This window comes from Garra rufa, chromosome 14, assembly GCF_049309525.1.
Source record: "Garra rufa chromosome 14, GarRuf1.0, whole genome shotgun sequence".
Classification (NCBI taxonomy): domain Eukaryota; kingdom Metazoa; phylum Chordata; class Actinopteri; order Cypriniformes; family Cyprinidae; genus Garra; species Garra rufa.
The window spans coordinates 18,474,856-18,494,693 of record NC_133374.1 but is presented as its reverse complement, the minus strand read 5'-3'; the positions used below and the strand labels follow the sequence as shown (position 1 = coordinate 18,494,693).

At 37.0% G+C, this 19,838-nt stretch overlaps 1 protein-coding gene across 1 annotated transcript in view; it reads right to left on the bottom strand.

The window, feature by feature from the left end:
- The window catches only part of pitpnm3 (PITPNM family member 3), a 121,581-nt gene that overhangs the window by 10,851 nt on the left and 90,892 nt on the right, over positions 1-19,838 (bottom strand). Inside the window, exons 9-13 of the mRNA XM_073817883.1 lie at positions 16,644-16,801; positions 16,332-16,502; positions 6,835-7,035; positions 3,949-4,097; positions 2,014-2,130 (exon numbers count right to left, since the gene is read on the bottom strand). Coding sequence (XP_073673984.1) covers positions 2,014-2,130; positions 3,949-4,097; positions 6,835-7,035; positions 16,332-16,502; positions 16,644-16,801 — 796 coding nt within the window. The remainder of the gene's footprint in view (positions 1-2,013; positions 2,131-3,948; positions 4,098-6,834; positions 7,036-16,331; positions 16,503-16,643; positions 16,802-19,838) is intronic.

Below are 19,838 nucleotides of genomic sequence, written 5' to 3'. Positions count from 1 at the left end.
CCCTTCCGCTGAAAAACAGCCCCACTGCATGAGATTGCTACCTCCATACTTTACTTTTCTGATGGTACTGTGCAGGTAATGAGCAGTCCCTGGTTTCCTCCAAACATGATGCTTGACATTGAGGTTCATCAGACCAGAGAATCTTGTTTCTTACAATCTGAGAGTTCTTTAGGTGCTTTGTTGCAAATTCCAAGTGTGTTTTCATCTGTCTTAACTGAGTAGAGGATTGAGTTTGGCCACTAAGCCATAAAGACCAGATTGGTGGAGTGTTGCAGTGATGCTTGTCCTTCTGTAAGTTTCTCCCATCTGCATATATGACCATGGAGCTCAACTAGAGTGACCATCAGCTTCTTAGTCACCAGTCTAACCAAAGCTCTTCTCCATCAATTGCTTAGTTTGTAGCTCTAGGAAAAGTCATAGTTGTTTCATTATGGAGGGTACATGCTTCCGTGAAATTTCAATACAGCAGAAATTTTTCTGAACTCGTCCTCAGATCTGTGCCGTGACGCAATCCTGTCTCTGAGCTCTAGGCAGTTCTTTTGACCTCAGGGCTTGGTTTTTGCTCTCATATGCATTTTCAGCTGTTAGACCTATTATTGACAGGTGTGTGCCTTTCCAAATCATACTCATTCAAATAAATTTGCCACATGTTAACTCCACTCGAAGTGTAGTAACATCTACAAGCAATATGAATGCTCCTGAGCTAAATTTCAAGTGTCTCAGAAAAGGGTATGAATACTTATGCAATGGAATCATTTCTATTTTTTATTTCTAATAAATTTGCGAAGTTGTTACAAACCTGTTTTGTGCTTTGTCATTATGGTGTATGGAGTGTAGATTGATATGCAAAAAAGTAATTTAAAGCATTTTAACATATAGCTGCAATACAACAAAATGTATGAATACTTTCGCAAGGCACTGTATATCAGATACAAAAAAAACGAAATGCTGTAAAACTAATGCTGTAAAATACCAAAAAGCTCCTCTCTAGTTTTTTTTTTTTTTTGCTGACTCACGTGTTTATAGTCACCATGTTTTTTTTCTGAGACAAATGTAATGTGATATTGTTTAGAAACTGTTCTACTGATGTCTACTGATGCAATTACATGAGACATAATACAGATTTCTGTAAGTTGTACTCTTCAACATAATAATATGTTTATTTATGCTGGTTAAAGCAAAGGAGATGTTCGGTTCATGTGCACTTCGCGCTGCCACTTCTGTTGAACTGAGGTGCTACAACGATCTGTCATTTCACATCAAAGAGCGCCAAAAAGGCATCAAAAGTAAAAAAGCACAAAGCTTATTGTGATTTTTTGGATGAGAAGTGTGCTACAACATTCCGTTCATTAACTTCATTAACAGGCTGGACTGATCGATTCTTAGGTTTTAAAAAACAATTTTGTTTAGTAAAAATTAGAATCAAACAATTTGACATAGAGACCAAAACAGGCACTGGTGTTAAAATTCTGGATTAAAATTGTTTAAATACACCTGTTTCTTACAATCAGCTAACATTCAGATCTACTTCTATCCAATCAACAGCCGAAGAACAGAAGTCCCTGGCCTACAGTTTTTTAATTTTTTCAGATAATCTGTTTTACTCAGATGTCTTACAATACGAAATAAAACATCTGCTGCTACTCAAAAAAAAAAACAAAAAAAAAAACAATAAAGTACCAATATATCATGCAGTGCAGTTTGATGTGGTTAGAAAAACAATATGCCCACATATTAAACACCGAAAATCAATTCTAAGAGGCAAACATTGCCTCTTAATAAATATCTGACACTGCTTCAGACAGATACCTCTATCACACTGACATCTACTTGATGGATAACATTACTCAGCAGATTTCATGCACAGAGTCTACTATTAATCACAGCAGACACTTATAATGAAGAACAAGTTGAACTACCTGAGTGAGAACACAAACCTTAATGGTGTTAATAAGTTTTTCGAATGTATGTGAAATTGTGTTTTTTTTAAAGCACGGTCATGTTTGTCCTTACCCTAAGCTTGACGTGTGTGCGTCTGCGTAGCCACTTTTCTCTCGGACTTGAAGGTGAGAAGGGGGCGGAGTCAGAGTTGTCCATCTCTTGGGCTTTCACAAAGTCACAGTGCATCACCTGTCAATCAATCACACAGGTATTAGTAACCAATCATTGTTTTCACAAGGCTGCACAACCTTTAAGAAAGGTTAAAGGCGAAGTGTGATAATTCTGTGGAATTAGATGCAGCACACGGAACTGTAATTGTTTTCCGACATGTAACAGGTTTCCTGCCTGCCCTTGGTTAACAAACAGGTTTTTCCGCCTTATATGCCATTGTTAAGACAGATGATGAGATGTTGGACTACAATGACTTCTGCACATTATCCTTGGATAGAATTATACAAAATGGATGATGAAATGTGTAGAATGTGATGTTAAATCCAACTATGAACCAGCAGTTTTGTCCTTTTTTCTTAAGGGATGAATAGTCAAGTTGTAATCATTATGCATCCAAGCGTAAATAATAAGAAAAGCCATTTTCCTCAAGGATAAACAACATTCTTTGAATGCTGCTATTGCACAGGTTCCGATCGAATCAGACAGCAGATATAAACTCTTCAAATGAAATACAAAATTTGTAATACTATCAGCTTCCTGCTGCCACTGTGAGAAATACACAAACAATCAAAAAACGTTCTTTATGACCTCTGGTATTTAACAAAATATAATAAATTGGGTGTGTATAACAAAATATTAGGTGTCGTCAATCGATTAAAGAAATTATCAAATTAATTAAAAAAAATTAACTAAATTAAATTAAAAATTACTAAAATGAAAATGAAAACTGAAACATAACAATAAAAGGTAATAATTAAGAATATTAATAATACTATAAATAGTAAAATAACACTGTCAAAGTCACTTGAAGTAACCTTAAAAGGAGAAGAGAAATCTGAGTTGTTCATACTGAACAATCCATATTTAAATCTCTGAATGATTGTATGCTTTGGCAAGACCTGACATTTCGAAATGTATAAGTGGTATATAATGACTTGATCATGTCATAATGGCGCCTACAATGATAGCTTTCCATTTAGCAGCCCCTAAGGAAAGCACAATACACTAAGGAGAACACAAACAGATTAGAGCAAATACATAAAACATGAAACCAAAGGCAAAAAATTTGCACATAGATAACACCACTATCTGCTGTGACACCTAAATCAAGCACTGCAGCTGGAACTCTTGTCAGCTCTATTTCTCTCCTTCACGCAGACAAAGACAATTATGGAGGAACTGCATTCAGAAAGAAAGATTGGTCTATGATTTGCCTAAATTGACTACATCCTCCCCACCTGTGCCAAGGCCGCTTCTTAAGAGTGAATTTAATAAGAGGTGCCATTTGCATTTGACACTCTGAAGCGAAGCCCGTGTACATCTGCATTGAGAACTATCTCGGTGATTTGATCTTCAAAAGTCTCTGAAAGTGAAGGATGTGCCCGTTTATTTGTCTCTCAGCCAGAGGTATGGCTGATATGAATAAAAAAGGCATATTAGAATAAGATCCAGTCCTTTGGGTGGATTGAAATTTCCAGCACAAAAGACAGAGAGGAAGGAGTTAGGAACAGCGGGCAGAGAGAAAGGGACTCTCGTTTGATAGAGGACAGATAGAGGTTGTGAGAATAGGGTATCTAAAATCTTTCTGTGGTAAAAGGCAAGTCCTGCAGTCTTGTCACGTAGTACTAATTTGATTTCTCCGGCATGCAGAGAGCAATAGTCAGGGAGTCCTACATTTCACTGACCTTAAAGATGCACAATAAAACAAACAAACGAAACAAAAAACACAATGGTTGTAGCGAACTCCTACGAAGTTCTGATTTGAGGTGTCATTGTCCCATAGCAAAATGATTTTGAGCTTTCTTCCATGTTTATGAATAGCTCTAGAAGATGTACCTGTCGCAGAAGGAAGGCGACCACATCGGTGGATTCCCAGTATGAAGCGTGGAACAGATGAGGCAGAGCAACCGTAGGAAATGATGTCAGGACATCCGGACAGTACAGAGCGTAATCCAACCTCTTAGACCCCCACCAGCTGCTGGAAACTATCACACAAACAAAAACAGATGGTTTGGTTTATATACACTATTGTACACAATTGTCTGAAATTAGTATGACACCTAAAAAGTCTATTATTAATTACGCTCATGTTACTCCAATCTCGTAAGACCTGCATAGACAGCAACGCATCTGACACGTTCAAGGTCCAGAAAGGTAGTAAGGACAACATAGGTTAACATTGTCCATGTGACATGAGTGGTTCAACCTTAATTTTACAAAGCTACGAGAATACTTATTGTGTGTAAAGAAAACAAAATAATGACTTTATTTAACAATTTCTTCTCTTTCGTGTCAGTCTCTGCCATTCTGGCGTGCTGCGCCTCATATACAAGCAGAGGAAGGCACACGCTGTTCATAAAACAGTATTCGTTAAATTGTTGTATAAAGTCGTCATTTTTGTTTTCTTTGTGCACAAAATTATTCTCCTACAGATACTGTAAAATGAAATTCCAGGACTTTTAAGGACTTTTCAAGAACTATTTTTTTGATTTTCAAAGACTTCAATCAGAGATATCTGTCTTCTATTTCAAATTCTAAAAAAAAGAGAAACAGATAAAAATATACTAATTAAAAATGGCAAAAATAAAGTGAAACACATGCAAAGTATTACTACTTAAGTATTACAAAGTATACTACACTTGTACTATAATAACATAAATGGTTAATTTTCTTAAGGTATCTTAAGGTATTTGTGTATACTTTCTCTCGTTTTTCTTTGTTTTGTTTTTATAACTGTAATGCTTTAATGGTTTGATGTTTTCTACTGTTAAAGAAACATTTAAAAAAAAGATTCACGAAATCGCTTCAAAATCCTGATATGAAACAAATGATTTGCGAATTCGCACCATAGTCCCGATCTGAATTAAATTTGTGAGCCGTGCTACGAAGATCCGATCTAAAGCAAAAGATTTGCGAACAAATCCGAAGTTCCGATCTAAATCAAATGATTCGTCATCTGCTTTCCGAAGTTTGGTTCTAAAGCAAAAGATTTGCAAACCAGCTCTGAAGTTCGGATCTAAATCAAATGATTCACGTTCCACGCTCCGAAGTTCCAATCTGAAGCAAAAAAATTTGCGAACCCGCTTCGAAGTTCTGATCTGAAGCAAAAGATTTGCGATCCACGATCCGAAGTTCCAGTACTAAAGCAAAAGATTTGTGATTCACGCTCCAAAGTTCCAATCTAATCATTTGTGATCCATGCTCAGAAGTCCCGATCTGTAGCAAAAGATTAATGAACCAGCACCGAAGTTCCGATCTAAATCAAAAGATTTGCGATCCACGCTCCGAAGTCCCGATCTGAATAATGATTCGCAAACCATCATTTCAGATCATGACTCGGAGCACGGACAGCGAATCATTTCCCTAAGATCGGAACTTTCCTTATTGAGAATCATTTGATTTAGAGCGGGACAAATTGCGCATTGCCAATCATTTAGTTGAATCATTCAATACGCAAAAAGGATTTACAAACCCATTCCAATCTACATCAAATGAGTCATGATACACTCTCCGAAGTCCCGACCTGAATCAAATGATTATCAATACACAAAGTTCCAATCTAAATCGAATGATTCACAATACACGATTTGAAGCCCCAATCTGAAACAAATGATTTGCGATACACAATCTGATTGGAGACGTACGAAATTGAATCATTTTGTGTTGTAATGGTTTAAATGATTTAGTTTCGAAACGCTCAGTTTCACCCATCACTACGTGCTTTTTAAAATCATTAGAAGCGATGGTGAAATTGTAAATTCTGTGTGCAAAGATATTTGCTTATTAACAAAATAAAAATAAACACTTATTTCATAGATACATAGTCTTTCAATAATTCAAGCACTTTTCAAGTACATTGCTGTTTTCAAGGGTTTTTCAGGTTTTACATTTCAAAAAGTCACTTAGGCTGCTTGTACGAACCCTGATAACATTATGGTTGAATCACTGATGTCACATGGACCATTTTAATGATATCCTCACTGCCTTTCTGGGTCTTGAACATGGTAGTTGCTGTCTATGCAGGGTCAAAAATCTCTCGGATTTCATCAATTTATGTTAATTTGCATTCTGAAGATAAACGAAGGTCTTACAAGTTTGGAACGACATGAGGGTGAGCAGTTAATGACTTCTCATTTTTGGGTGAAAATGACCCTTTGACTTAAATTTTGAATGATAGTGTAAAAGCAGGTACCTGGCAACCACATAACTTTCAGTTATAACTGGGAGTACACTGTCACCTAAATTAACATTCATAAACCAGAAAGACAGAGTTTATATGTTTTTCCCCATTTTTAAGACTCTTTTTATGCCCTTGTATAAAAGAGAAAAACATGTAATAGAGAATAATGCTAAACATTATGGCACACTTGCCTCTACTGTACCATTATATATATCTCGTTAGAGACAGACAGATCTTGTAAGAATAAAGCAGTGTCAATAAAACTGTCATGTTCTGGACTAATAACTGCCATTATGTCCTTTCTCTGCAGCTGAGACATGATCTACTTGAACAGACTTAAATACACTGCGGCAGGCCTTTGGCAGCACAGAGAGCCCTTAACTCTGCATTGCTTGGCTGGAGAGCAAAAAGCATCTCTAATTACGAGGTTTGCACAGTACTGAGCAAAGAGCACGTCTGACGAAAGATCAAAGAGCTTCAGATAAACTTAGTAAGAGAGTTTAATACTGTGCCCAGAGCACGCCCACCCGCTGCCCACTCACTGTTGGCGATGGTGTTGCTCAGCCTGCTCTCCCAGCAGCCCGATATCTGGCTGTCCATGCTGGTCAAACTGGACCTGCGGACCTCGCCGCCCACCCGCCCACCAGCGCTGTGCTCCGTCTGGGGAGAGGCGGAGTGCGGAGCACCCACTGGAATCGTGCTACCGGGCAGGAACACGTCAGGGTAACTGTGGATTTCATCGACTGTGGAAAAAACAGGATATGTAGATTAGGGTTGGATCAATATCAGAATTTTGGCTTTGGTACAATCTGCCTCTGTTACTGATAAAGCATCAATCTCTTAGGCAGAACAAACAGCCGTGGGTGACTGGTGAAATGAAAGTAGGGTTGTCAATAGAATCAGTCGTTTAATGCCAATATTTCTGACCTAGTTTTTGTAGTTAACACATCTCTAGCTTTTAAAAGAAAGAAAAAAATAATGGGCATGTACTGGGTCCAGCATGCCAATATACAGCCAACGGTTACAAGTGAGATATTGTATTTATACAACAGAGTTTGACGGCACAAGTGTGCAAATACATAAAAAAACAAAACAATGGAGTGTCTTTAAAAACCCTCTTTTGTCCAAACTACTTCTTTCCACCACGTATTCAAATCTCTGTTTAACAGTTTAACAGCTGAACCCAAGACTCGTACTAATTCGAAAATGTCACTTTAGAACTAGTAATAAAGGAATGCTGATAGGTCGTTTTATTACTGTATTAAAAGCCTGTGTATTATGTGGAGTAGAGTAGAGAGAGTGAGAGAGATTGACTGAGCGAGTGTGACTGACCTGCATCTGATACAGCATTCATTTTTCAGCATTTTCAGTCTCATATTCACAATAAAACATAACGGTAAACGATATATTTGTCGTACTATCCTTTCATCTGTTAAGGGTGAGTTTAATGGCAGCGCTGCTCAGTGCATTTGTTATATTGCTAAAAGTAAAAAATAACTTCCTTGTTTACAACCTTATTTCAGTCTCTTTCAATAAAAAAGTCTTTACTGCTGACTCACATGCTATTATTAAAAACTGCTATTATTTATATAAAATGTTATTTATTGAATAATAATGAAAAGATTTTGGATCTCTGGATAAAATAATAGATTAATGAGACCAAAGACTGCCTGTTTGATTTACCCAAAACAAATTATATCTTATGTTTAACCACTACAGATACATCAGAGCCAGCAGCAAGTTCCAGAAGATCTGTCAGAGGTAAGGCTGCTCTCGCCGGGTTCATGAGCGCTGAATGGCCACTGACACCCTGGAGCTCATATCTCTTAAAAAGTCAAAGCAATTTTTCTAATAGACGTTATCTTTATTAACAAATCGCATATTTTAAGACTCTCCTAAAAACTCTTAGAACTACATTATTTATACAATGATAGTGGATTTGGGTATCCGCCATGACACTCGCTATGAGAAATAATAAGTGGAGTGATACAAACAGTGAAAGGGTTAGAGTTCCGATATCACTAGAATAATTTTATATATGAAATTTCAGGTATACCTGATACAAATACCTAACGTGATAATCTGCCTCGTTTTATGGAATTTCTTTGATTTAGTGGAAAGACTGTGAATATAAATGCATATGCAATGTGTGTTTGTGTGTAAGACAAAACAGAAGAAAAAAGAGAACCGGTATGATTATAGACAACACCATGACCCCAGAAGAGCCTGTTTAAATTGAATTTATAAAACCCTCAGCCACTGCACAACCAAAACAACAAAAGCCTCCCTTTCACTCTCAATATAACTCACCACAACGTCAAACTATGTTTGTGCAACGGCCCTAAATGCCTCCTGACAGGGATCAAGCGCTCTCCTTTCCTCCCTCTTTGAGAATACAGACTGACATGCAGGCAGAAATTCTTTAAGTGTCCACCCTGGCTAATCAGTCCCTTTATATGCCTGCTGCCTTGTGCACACATGGCCTGTTATTTCTGACAGGGGTAAATTGAATCTGTTTTCATTAGTCCACCAGCCTGTGCAGAAAACATCCCATTAGGCTAGCCCACATTATGGGCGCATCCACATGCACGTGTGAGCGGGAATATATATGTGTGTATGTGTGTGTGTGTGTGTGTGTGTGTGACATTGGCAGCTGTGTGCCACTGACCAATACAGGTGGTAAAGAGCATCTCTCCTCTGTCATTCCAGCAATTGACTTCTCTCATTTGCCACTGGCATAGGCTTACAAATGGCCAGGGTTTCAATTATGATGAAAGTCACTGAAATATGGAGGACGGGGATGGTTAGATGTCTGTAACAGACAAGAGCGTAGGAACAATCCAAAAAGTGAGGGGAGGACGCATTTTAAATCATATTAGCCTCTTTTCACAAATATGACATGATTTTAAATGCCTATTTGCCACGGATAAACTCAAAGTTAAAACTAAACTTGACATAAATGTCCATCACTCACGTATTTTTGTAACAATATGCTTCCTAAAACAATGTAGCGACAACTTATGTTCAGCCATTCTTTTTAATAGTTAACTTTTAACTATTTTTCAGCTCATCAGTCATCAAAGCTCTGTAAATATTGGTCACAAACATGGAGATATACTCTAAATTTCACCCAGCTGATTATTACTCACTAAATACTCCCACAGATCATGTGTTCATGCCATTATAAGTCTTATTTTGACATAGCAAAGCAGTTATATCTAAGTGTGTGAGTTACTTTTTTGGGGTTTCAAGCGCATAGCTTGAACCAGGGCTCAGCAATCTCCATGTAAATCTGTCGTGATCCAAAAATTATTTTGGATTTTTGGAAAATCCTACTTTTGCAAAACTAATCCTAGGTTTTTCACTCGATCGGAACCAAACCAGAGCAGAAAGATTCAGAAAGAGTAAATATAAATAATTATCAAAAAAAGTTAAACTTTCGACTCACCGTTGCAAAGAGACGCCAAAAGGTTAGTAAAATGTCTATAACTCTTGAAGGGAATGAGATATTGTTGCCAAACTCAGATCACCTATGTAAGAGCTCAATCTGATGTCACAAGACAAAAATCACAGAGCTTGGCCACTTAGTGGTGCTGGAAGAGGGGAAAAAATGGCTATAACTACGCAACCATTTGGCCGACGGAGTTAGCCTTCATCATTGGCTGAAGAACCCTTTAGACAAGGTTAACAGAGGTTGATCGAAACAAAACACAGTGGGCAGGTTTGACTCAGCCTTAAAGGTCTGTGAGAAATTTGAAAGAAATTGGCCACTGGGGGTGATATTGCATTTTTCAATGCATATAAATTATTGTATATTGCACAATCTTCATATAATTTGATAGATCTCCTCAGGCTGAGCAACTTTGCCTCAAGGACACCTGCTGTCAATCAAATAGTTCATTAAATATTCTCAATTATGTTAAAAACTTTTGCGAACTAGTCCTAGGTTTTTTGCTCAATCTTGATCAAACCACTGCTGCACAACTCTCTGGACTCACTAGATCAATAATAATAATAATAATAATATAAAAAAAAAATTCGAACTTTGTCCTTGAGGTAGCTATAACAGGGTCATTTGGTTAAGGAGCTTGAAAAATGTACAAAACTCTTTAAGTTAAGATTCTTAACAAGCATGCAAAGTTTCATGGACAACAGATTCTAGGTCGTGCTATAATAGTTAAAAAGGCTTATATAGCATTTAATATTTCAATGGTGAATGACCTCAAATTGTTCATATATTAACACAAACACTAGATTTTCATATCATATGATAGACCTCCTCATTCTGAACAACTTTGCCTCTAGGACCACTGCTGTCAGATCAAAATAAAATTGTTGTTCCTTAAATATTCAAGATTATAAAGGGTTCTTTAGCGAGCTAGTCCAAGGTTTCTTGCTCAATCTCAACAAAACCACTGTAGTACAGTTCTCTGGACCCTCTAAATCCATAATTATCCAAAAAATATTGAACTTTACACTTTGGTAAGCTACAAAAGGGTCTTTTTTTAAATTATACGCAAAAGCCTATAAATCCTAAATGAAAATTAAAAACTTCATTAAACTGGCTGAGCATATGCGACAGAAGATTCTAAACAAGCATGCAACATTTTTTGTACATCCAACCATAGATGACAGTCATAAAAAAGGTTAAAAAAATTAAATTACCTGTTTTTGCCAAAAATACTTTTTTAAATAACTGATTTAGGTGGTTACACACAATGTCTCTTTCCTTATATGCTTAAATGCCTTAAGTGCTTGAACCCCGGTAATCTCTGCTTGCACCCACATTTTAAATTAGTCTTAATGCCATTACGCGCTCAAACAAAAGAGGCAGGATTTATCGCATGAACCAATCACAGCCAAACATAACCAGTCATATCTAATCATATTGTGATGAAAGCATTGCCTCCTCTCACATGACTTTGCCCCATTAATTCTCAATTAGCCCCCACCAAACTCACCACATGCTTTAGGGGGTCTGTTAAAACTCAATGGGCTCAGGGGAGGCGAAGAGATGCAGACTCCCACTCTAACTTTACGTGGGTAATGTTTCTTTAGAAAAACTACTGATTTATACACTTTTTAAGGATATATTTTATAATATTGCCATTGTTTTTGTACTACAATTTTTTTTTATATGTACGTACTGACACATTTTACCCCACCCTCCAAAAACAGGGGATGGGGCGAGTTATAATGATTGGTGCGACCCTGGTAATAGGGGTCTGAAAAAGAGGAAATGGAGGGCTTGGAGCCGAGCAGGGTGGAGGACTAGTGGACAGAGAGCACGATACTGAGGCTAGGTGTGAATTCTAAGTAGGGGCAGCCCTATCGGTGCTGGTCATCAGGACGAGCGTCTGCGATTTTATTGCTTTCCAGTCATGCTGACATCTCTGAGAGCTTGGCTAAGGCGTGTTCAGAATCAGCTTATGCCCGCTCCAACCGTAGCCACAATCTGCAAAGAGCTCCAGAGAGCCGAACTCTCCTATCTGGGTACAGTTTTGCAGAGTTAACCCCCGCAGTCTCTCGGCTTGACCTTTCCGAGAAGTTTTTGCCGGGCGCAGGACGCATGGCTACGCTGCTTAATTTCTGATGTCACTAAAGGCCCCGGAGCCAGCCACAGAATACAAATTCACAGGAGCTCTCTCTTGAGAAAGCGTGGACAGGAATCAGACAGCACCATTACGCCAAACCCGGATGAACACAGGAAAGACGACTGCTCTTTATGCAGACATGAGGAACAAGCAGTGAGACTGATCACACTTTCGATACAGAGTTCATTAGCGTTACCAAAGCCATCTATTTATGTGAGCGATAGGCTTTTTACAACAGTCCTACTCATTCTTACCAAGACGAAGCATGCTTATAAATGGTAGCAGACATATTCTGTTGTGATCATGACACTGACAAAGACATTTGCGTGCAAGATTAGTTGACAAATGAACAAACACTTGACATGTGTACCGCTAGAGAGCACAGATGCCATCATAATACATCAAGGAGGATAACTGAAAACATACAATTAAATAGCCACTTCCTAAGTTCATGAGTCACCCGTTCAATTATACTTGAGCAGTGAGACATGAGCAACAGAAAGAAAGTGATAGCGATAAGAGATAAATGAAACAGGGAAGAGGGGGAGGAAGGAGAAATTGGAGTGTCTGACAGTGACACTGATTCAGAATGTGACCAAAATGCAACACATTAAATGTTATTCAAAATTATTGCCTGTGGTCAGATCTTTTTACAGTTACAAATAAATGGCTGTTTTGTAGAACTTTCTATCCATCCAATAAAAAATGCATCACAGTTTCCTACTTTAACTTTTTCCTTTAACTATGGACTATTTTAACAATGTCCTTATTACCTTTCTTGACCTTGAACGTTGTAGTTGCGTTGCTGTCTATACAGGGTCAGAAAGTACTCAGATTTCATCAAAAATACCTTAATTTTTCCTGTATAATAATCCACAGCTGTGTTTTTTTTGGTTTAGTGATAGTTGTTCATGAGTTCCTTGTTTGTCCTGAACAGTTAAACTGGCTGCTGTTCTTTAGAAAAATCCTTCAGGTCCCACAAATTCTTTGGTTTTTCAGCATTTTTGTGTATTTGAACCATTTACAGTATAAGACTGTATTTTGAGATCCATCTTTTCACACTGTGGACAACCGAGGGACTCATATGCAGCTATTACAGAAAGTTCAAATGCTCACTGATGCCAGGGGTGTAAACTTTTGAACAGAATGAAGATGTGTACATTTTTCTTATTTTGCCTAAATATCATATTTTTTCAGTTAGTATTGTCCTTTAAAAGCTACAGAAGATACTTACATGTTACCCAGAAAACAAAATGAGCAAAATTTACCCTGATCTTCAAATTCAAAAAGTTTTCACCCACAGCTCTTAATGCATCATGTTCCTTCTGAAGCATCAGTGATCATTTGAACATTCTGTAATAGTTGCATATTAATCCCTCAGTTGCCCTCAGTGTGAAAAGATGGATCTCAAAATCATACAGTCTTTGTTATAAAGGGTTCAAATACACAAAAATGCTGAAAAACCAAAAAATGTATGGGACCTGAAGAAGTGTTCTGAAAAACAGCAAGCAGTTCTACTGTTCAGGACAAACAAGGGACTCATGAACAACTATCACTAAACAAAAAACAGCTGTGGATCATTCAGATAACAACACTAACAACTCTTATTTTCTCTTGTGGACTATATGTAAATGTCTTATGTAAAATATCTTATTCAGGTCAGTACTAAATAAAAAATAATGCACTTTATGTAATCCTTCTTGCTTTGGTAAAATAATTAACATTTTGCAGATTCTGCAAGGTGTATGTACTTTGACTTCAACTGTGCACACAACAGTCACACAACTATATATTGAGTGCATGTGTAATATTTAAAACACTTTTTGAATTTTCATTTACAAGCCATGGCTGAAGTAAGGGACGTAGCGGCAAGGAACAACACTCAACTTTTAGGGCAAAAAACTGGAATAAAAAAAGAGATCAATTGAGCAAAAGGTCTTTTCAAAATACTAGCTTAGTGTGATTTCAAAATGACTCTGGGCAACTCTGATAAGATTGAAGACTATCGAAGACTATAACAGCAGGATACCGCATTTACTACTGTGCTGTAGAATAACACAAGGGACCTTTGAGATGAGGGCAAGGTAGTATATGAGCTCTGGGCATTAGGGGCTGAAGGCAACACGGAGATGAGAGGAATACAGAGTTCAGTGGAAAGAATCAGGCTGTTCTTCAGCGTAATGAGAAAAAGAACTCCATGATGTCACTTCACATATGGCTTTGGGATCGCAGTCTCCCGTTTTCAGCCACTTGAAATGAATGACTCCGGATTTTCAGTCAGCTGCCAAATTAAATGAATCAATCCAAATGCACAGAACCAGCATAAACATGAAAACAGATGGATGTCAGATACATTTCTCACATTAAAGGCCCACTGAGTAAATCCGTAATGATTCATAATGAAAGAACCTTACACATGGGAGTCCGCTCCAGAGATACTCCATTAGGACGGCAATTACTAAGTACTGCATTAAAACAGAGCATGTGTGTGCGGATGCATTAAATTAGACACATCCACGCCTCGGTATCTAACAAATATTGTGACATTCTTCGCCTATGATCAGCAGAGTGAGACTTGATATAATTAAAAGTCAGTGTCACATTTCCTGTGAGACACAGACTGTTTCCTCTCAATGGCTGATGCCTCTCTCTGTTGCATTGTGTTGATGAAGGTTATAATGCTTGCGTTCTCAGAAAGGTTTCACAGTTAATACTGTATATGTTTGCTTTCCTTTCAAATGATTTTAAAAACAGCTCATTAACACATTATATATTGAGTGGAATTTATGTTCCTTTTGTTTACTTTTCATTATTTTAGCTTACATTTTAGCTTACAAACTTTTACATCTGTTAACTGAATTAATGAAAATATGCCATTCAAAAGTCAAATCAGTAAGAGTCTATTATGCTCAGCAAGGCTGTATTTATTTGACCACAAATACAGAAAAAACAGTAATATTGTAAAATATTATTACAATTTATAATAATGGTTTCCTATTTTAATATACTTTAAAATATAATTTATTTCTGTGACAGTGCTGAATTTTCATCAGCCGTTACTCCAGATTTCAGTGTCACACGATCCTTCAGAAATCATTCTAATATTCTGATTTATTATCAGTGTTGAAACAATGTTGATACTTTTTTTTTGATAAACAAAAAGTTCAAAAGAAGAGCATTTATTTAAAAATACAAATCTTTTCTAATAATGCAAGTCTTTATTATCATCTTTTATCCATTTAACACATCCTTGCTGATTAAAAGTATTAATTTCTTAAGGGGAAAAAAATGACTGACCCAAAACTTTGAACGGTAGTGTATATTGTTACAAAGGATATCTATCTTAAATAAATGCTGTTCTTTTAAAAGTTTTATTCATCAAAGAATCCTGAAAAAAGTATTGCATGTAAGCAGCACAAATGTTTCCAATATTAATAATAATTCAGCATATTAGAATGATTTCTGAAAGACCATGTGACACTGAAGACTGGAATAATGACACTGAAAATTCACAGAAATAAATTATATTTTGAAGTATATTAAAATAGAAAACTGTTATTTTAAATTGCAATAATATTTCACATTATTTTTGATAAAATAAATGCAAGCCTTGATGAGCATAAGAAAGTTTCCTAAAAAAAAAACTAAAATCTTACTGATCCCAAACTTTTAAACGGCTGTGTATACGTGTGTGTTAGATTTAAATCTGAATACAGGTAAAATTTTAAAAATGACTAAAACAGAAAAATCTATTTAAGCAAACTAGAAAGATTTAAAAAAAAAAAATCACATCAAATTACTAAAACTACAACTAAAATGAATATAAAAAATAAAAGCTAATTCAAAACAATAATAAACACTAAAATATTACATGAAAAACACTAAAGCACTAGTTTGGCCAGATGTGTTATTTCTGTCACTGAAAGGTTTATAAAGGATACATCATTAGCTCAACAATATTTGTCCTAGTTCTAGGCCTAGTCTAGAATATAGAACAAGCCTAAAATGGATGACATATAAGTTAAATATGTCTGCAAAGCAGGATAAAACTTGCTCTAAATAAATCAGGTCCTCATTACAGAGCGAGACACCAGCCTGCAGAACTTGGTAAAACTCCAGGGAATCTGACACTGAGTAAAAGAATGTAAGGGGGGCAAGTGGGGGCACAGGATTGCTCAGGTTAGCAGTTGTTGTCTGGAAAAGAGAAAGTCACAGAAAAATCCAGGGGAGTTTCTTCCCCAGCAAACCTTGTTAACAAGCAGACCAGAATAATTCCTCAAAATAGCACACAGAGACAATTTGGCAACCCGAGATAAGGCGATTACTGTGACAAAGCAATTATGAAACATAATAAAAGGAACAAATGACTGAATATTGCATTTTATTTGTGCATGTGGTTTAACGGCGAACAATTTAATTGATTCTCAACTGGATATCTCACTTACCGATAAGGTTGGAACGGCCGTCTCCCAAAGGATAACGCTGGTAGCGGGGCACTGGGAATGGAGGCAGTTTGTGGAATTGAGAGTGAAGCAACGGCTCCAGTCTAGAGGCCGACGGGTCAGAAGGATAAAACAGGTTGAAGATTTGTGCACAAGCAGGCCGGAGCTGAGACACTGCAGGAAAAACAGAAAAGATGTAAATGACAAAATAATTGTAAATGTGTCTGAGGAGGAGAAAACTCTAATGGGAATGTCTGCCAGTGTATTAAGAGGACAATGTGTCCTAGACACTAATTGGAGAATTATCACACCAACCCTGGACAGCTGGAAGCACAGTGCGTCTCATGGCAAGAACCAATCCAAGAGGACAACCCAGCAGAAAACAATCCGACACCTCAAAGTCAAAGCGACCTGGATTCAACACTAGTCTGGTGCTGCTGTTTGGTCTCAGGTCTGTTCCATCCTGTATCAAACTGAATACACAAACACAAAAGATGACATTTACTTATATAGTTATGCCACGTAGTTGCTGCCTTTGGCATTTTGGGAGATACAGTCAAACCAAAATTTCAGGGCTCTAGACTAACTTTTTGCACTGGTTGCACTGGTGCGCCTAACTTTTTTTCTTAGGTGCACCAGCACAAAAGTTAGGTGCACCCAAATTTTCAACCGCATCACATTTAACACCGCAGTTTTACAAGTTCACTTTTTTTTTACTTTTTTATTTTATTTATTTTTTAATCCCTGTCCATATAAGCAATATTGACTTGTAAATGATTAACTAACAATCTGGTCAATATAAAGTTCTTTATTTGAAGCATATTTTTTCCCCAGTACTTTACCCTACTTTGTGTAATAACGAAAACATTTCAGTGAAAAAATAAGTCCAAAACTCTCTATTTTAACATTTTGAACAATAGGGCTTTAAAATTGTTATTTTATTTTTATTTTTCGAAATTCTTGTTTTAATTTTCTCATAATCAAATGAAAGCATAAACATGTATTTATTTTTAATCAAATGAAAAATAAACCTTTTTAATTTTTGGCAAACATATATATGATTTATAAATAGGAATATATGAACACCTACATTATACTGTACAAAAGTAATACAGGACTAATATTGTTCTGTTTCATGTTAAACCGTACTTTTATTTTGACAGGTTGCCGTGAACTTCCTGTGTGTACAGTATGATATGTTCCTTCTCAAATGAAACGGTAAAAGTGACACAGTAGGTTTGGAGATTGAGTTTATCTGTTCATGTGAGATGCAAATGCCAAAAATTAGCGGGAGCGTCACGCGTGCTTCAGTAGCCTATACGCGTGTAGTTAAAAAAAAAAATTCACGTCTCCACCATTAATACATAGAGGCAAACGGAACATGCAGGATTCATATTAAACGGTCTTTTTGCCTTTCAGTTTTCATAGACACTAGTCCATATCGCGATTTGAATGAAGTGACAGACCAACTTTTGATTTATCAATCCAGAAATCGACGTATTACGTGGCATTCCGCGCCATAGTAAATTCGTTTTTTATGAATGGAGTCCGCGATCCAGTCCGTGTTTTTGCGGAGGAGGTATTGTAAACGCTTGACAATGCAGAGACATCCTGACTGCATCACATGCATTTTCAAACGTACACACACGTACAGGAATATCTGGACCACGGCCAATCAGAGGGGGGGCGGGATCCGTCCTTCATCTCTGATTGGTTTAGACCACGATATGGGTCTCATGTGTGTCTGTTGTTGAGCAACAGGGAGACTTTGGCTGTGTCCAAATTCAGGGTCTGCATCCTCCTTAGGATCCTTCCTACCAGGTCTTCGGAGGAGGGGTCCTCCGAAGACCGCAAAACCTGGAAGTAGGTGTCAGTGAATTTGGACAGCCTACCCTTCTTTCAGTTCCCTCCCTTCCCCGTTGCTCGTATCCTATCGCCTAGCAACCGTGACAGCGCTAAGCAAAAAGTAAGGTTATCTGTACTGCACAAAACAAAATAACTGCTCTTTCGTCCCAAAAAGCGTTAAAAACAGCTTCAATCACTAACAAGAAATTAGCTGTGTGTAAGGGGATATTCACACAGGCAGTAAGAAAGAAGCTAGTTTACAAAAGTGATGTTTTTTAACATATAAACATACAAATGTAAAAAAAAAAATAAGTTTAACGCTAAAACCAAAGGCCTAACTAGACAACCGCTGTAAAAAAATATTTTTTTTTTAAAACTTGCATCATTACTACCGCTCGTTTCGTCCGCCATTATTTGAAGCGCTCTGCCGAAAGGAATTATGGGATAGGTAGGACGGGAAAGGATCCACCAGACCCATCCTTCCAATTCGGGGAAAAGGAGGACGTATTTGTGGGCCGCATTTGAAGGATCCTACGAATTTGGACAGCCTTCGTCGCGGTGCTGTGACGTAACATCCTTCAAATGAGTCCTCCGAAGGATGTAGACCCTGAATTTGGACACAGCCTTTAAGAGTGACGGAGTTTCGTTTTTTTCCCCCTCGAACGGCTGGTCGCACCGGTGCAACCTTTGATTTTTTTTAGTCGCACCATTGAGAAATTAGGTCGCACATGCGACCAAATTGGTCGCACTCTAGAGCCCTGAATTTCTTCAGACTCCTTCAACATTTCTCACATTATCCCATTCATTCACCATAGTTTAGAAAATGGTAATAAAATATGACAAGAACTCAAGAGTTGAACTGTGTCAGAACAAACTCATCTTGATAATCACAAATAAATTACAGTCAAATACAGTCATGAATTACAAGTTTTTTGACACATTTAAAATTTCTCACATTATCACAGTTTATTCACTATAGTTTAGAATATGGTAAAACAATATGGCAAGAACTCAAGAGTTAAATGTGCCAGAACAAATTCATCTTGATAATGTCAGATAACTTTGATAGAAAAGTTTGTAACAAAACATGGTCAGGTCAAAGTCTCAAATCAAATTATTAAATCGAATTATATATATATATATATATATATATATATATATATATATATATATATATATATATTAGTGGTGGGCATAAATTAATTTTTTTTTAATCTAGATTAATCTCACTGTAATCTTGGAATTAATCTAGATTAAAATGGCCAATTTGAATTCTGCCGAAGGCATTCAGAATATGTGTGCTACCCAAATAATGACTAAAAGTAAGTCTTTGAGAATGGGTTTCTCAAGCCAGGTGGCGCATTAGACCAGGCGCTCATCTCCTGTTTCCAAAATGCATCACAAACTGCTTGACAATTGCATTTACAACACAATTAACTATACAAACTTGTGTAACCAACTATTCCTACACTGCATGTACTTCTGAGTAAAAGACTGCTCGACGTGCGCGTTGCATTTAAACACACAGACGCGCACGGGCATGGATATCTGCATGCATAGTTAAACTGCGTTGCTTTTAGAAGCGTCAATTCAGTTGTTGCATATAGTTTAATGTCTTTATTTCGGGATTATCAAAGTAAATTATAACTCAAATTTGAGATTGTA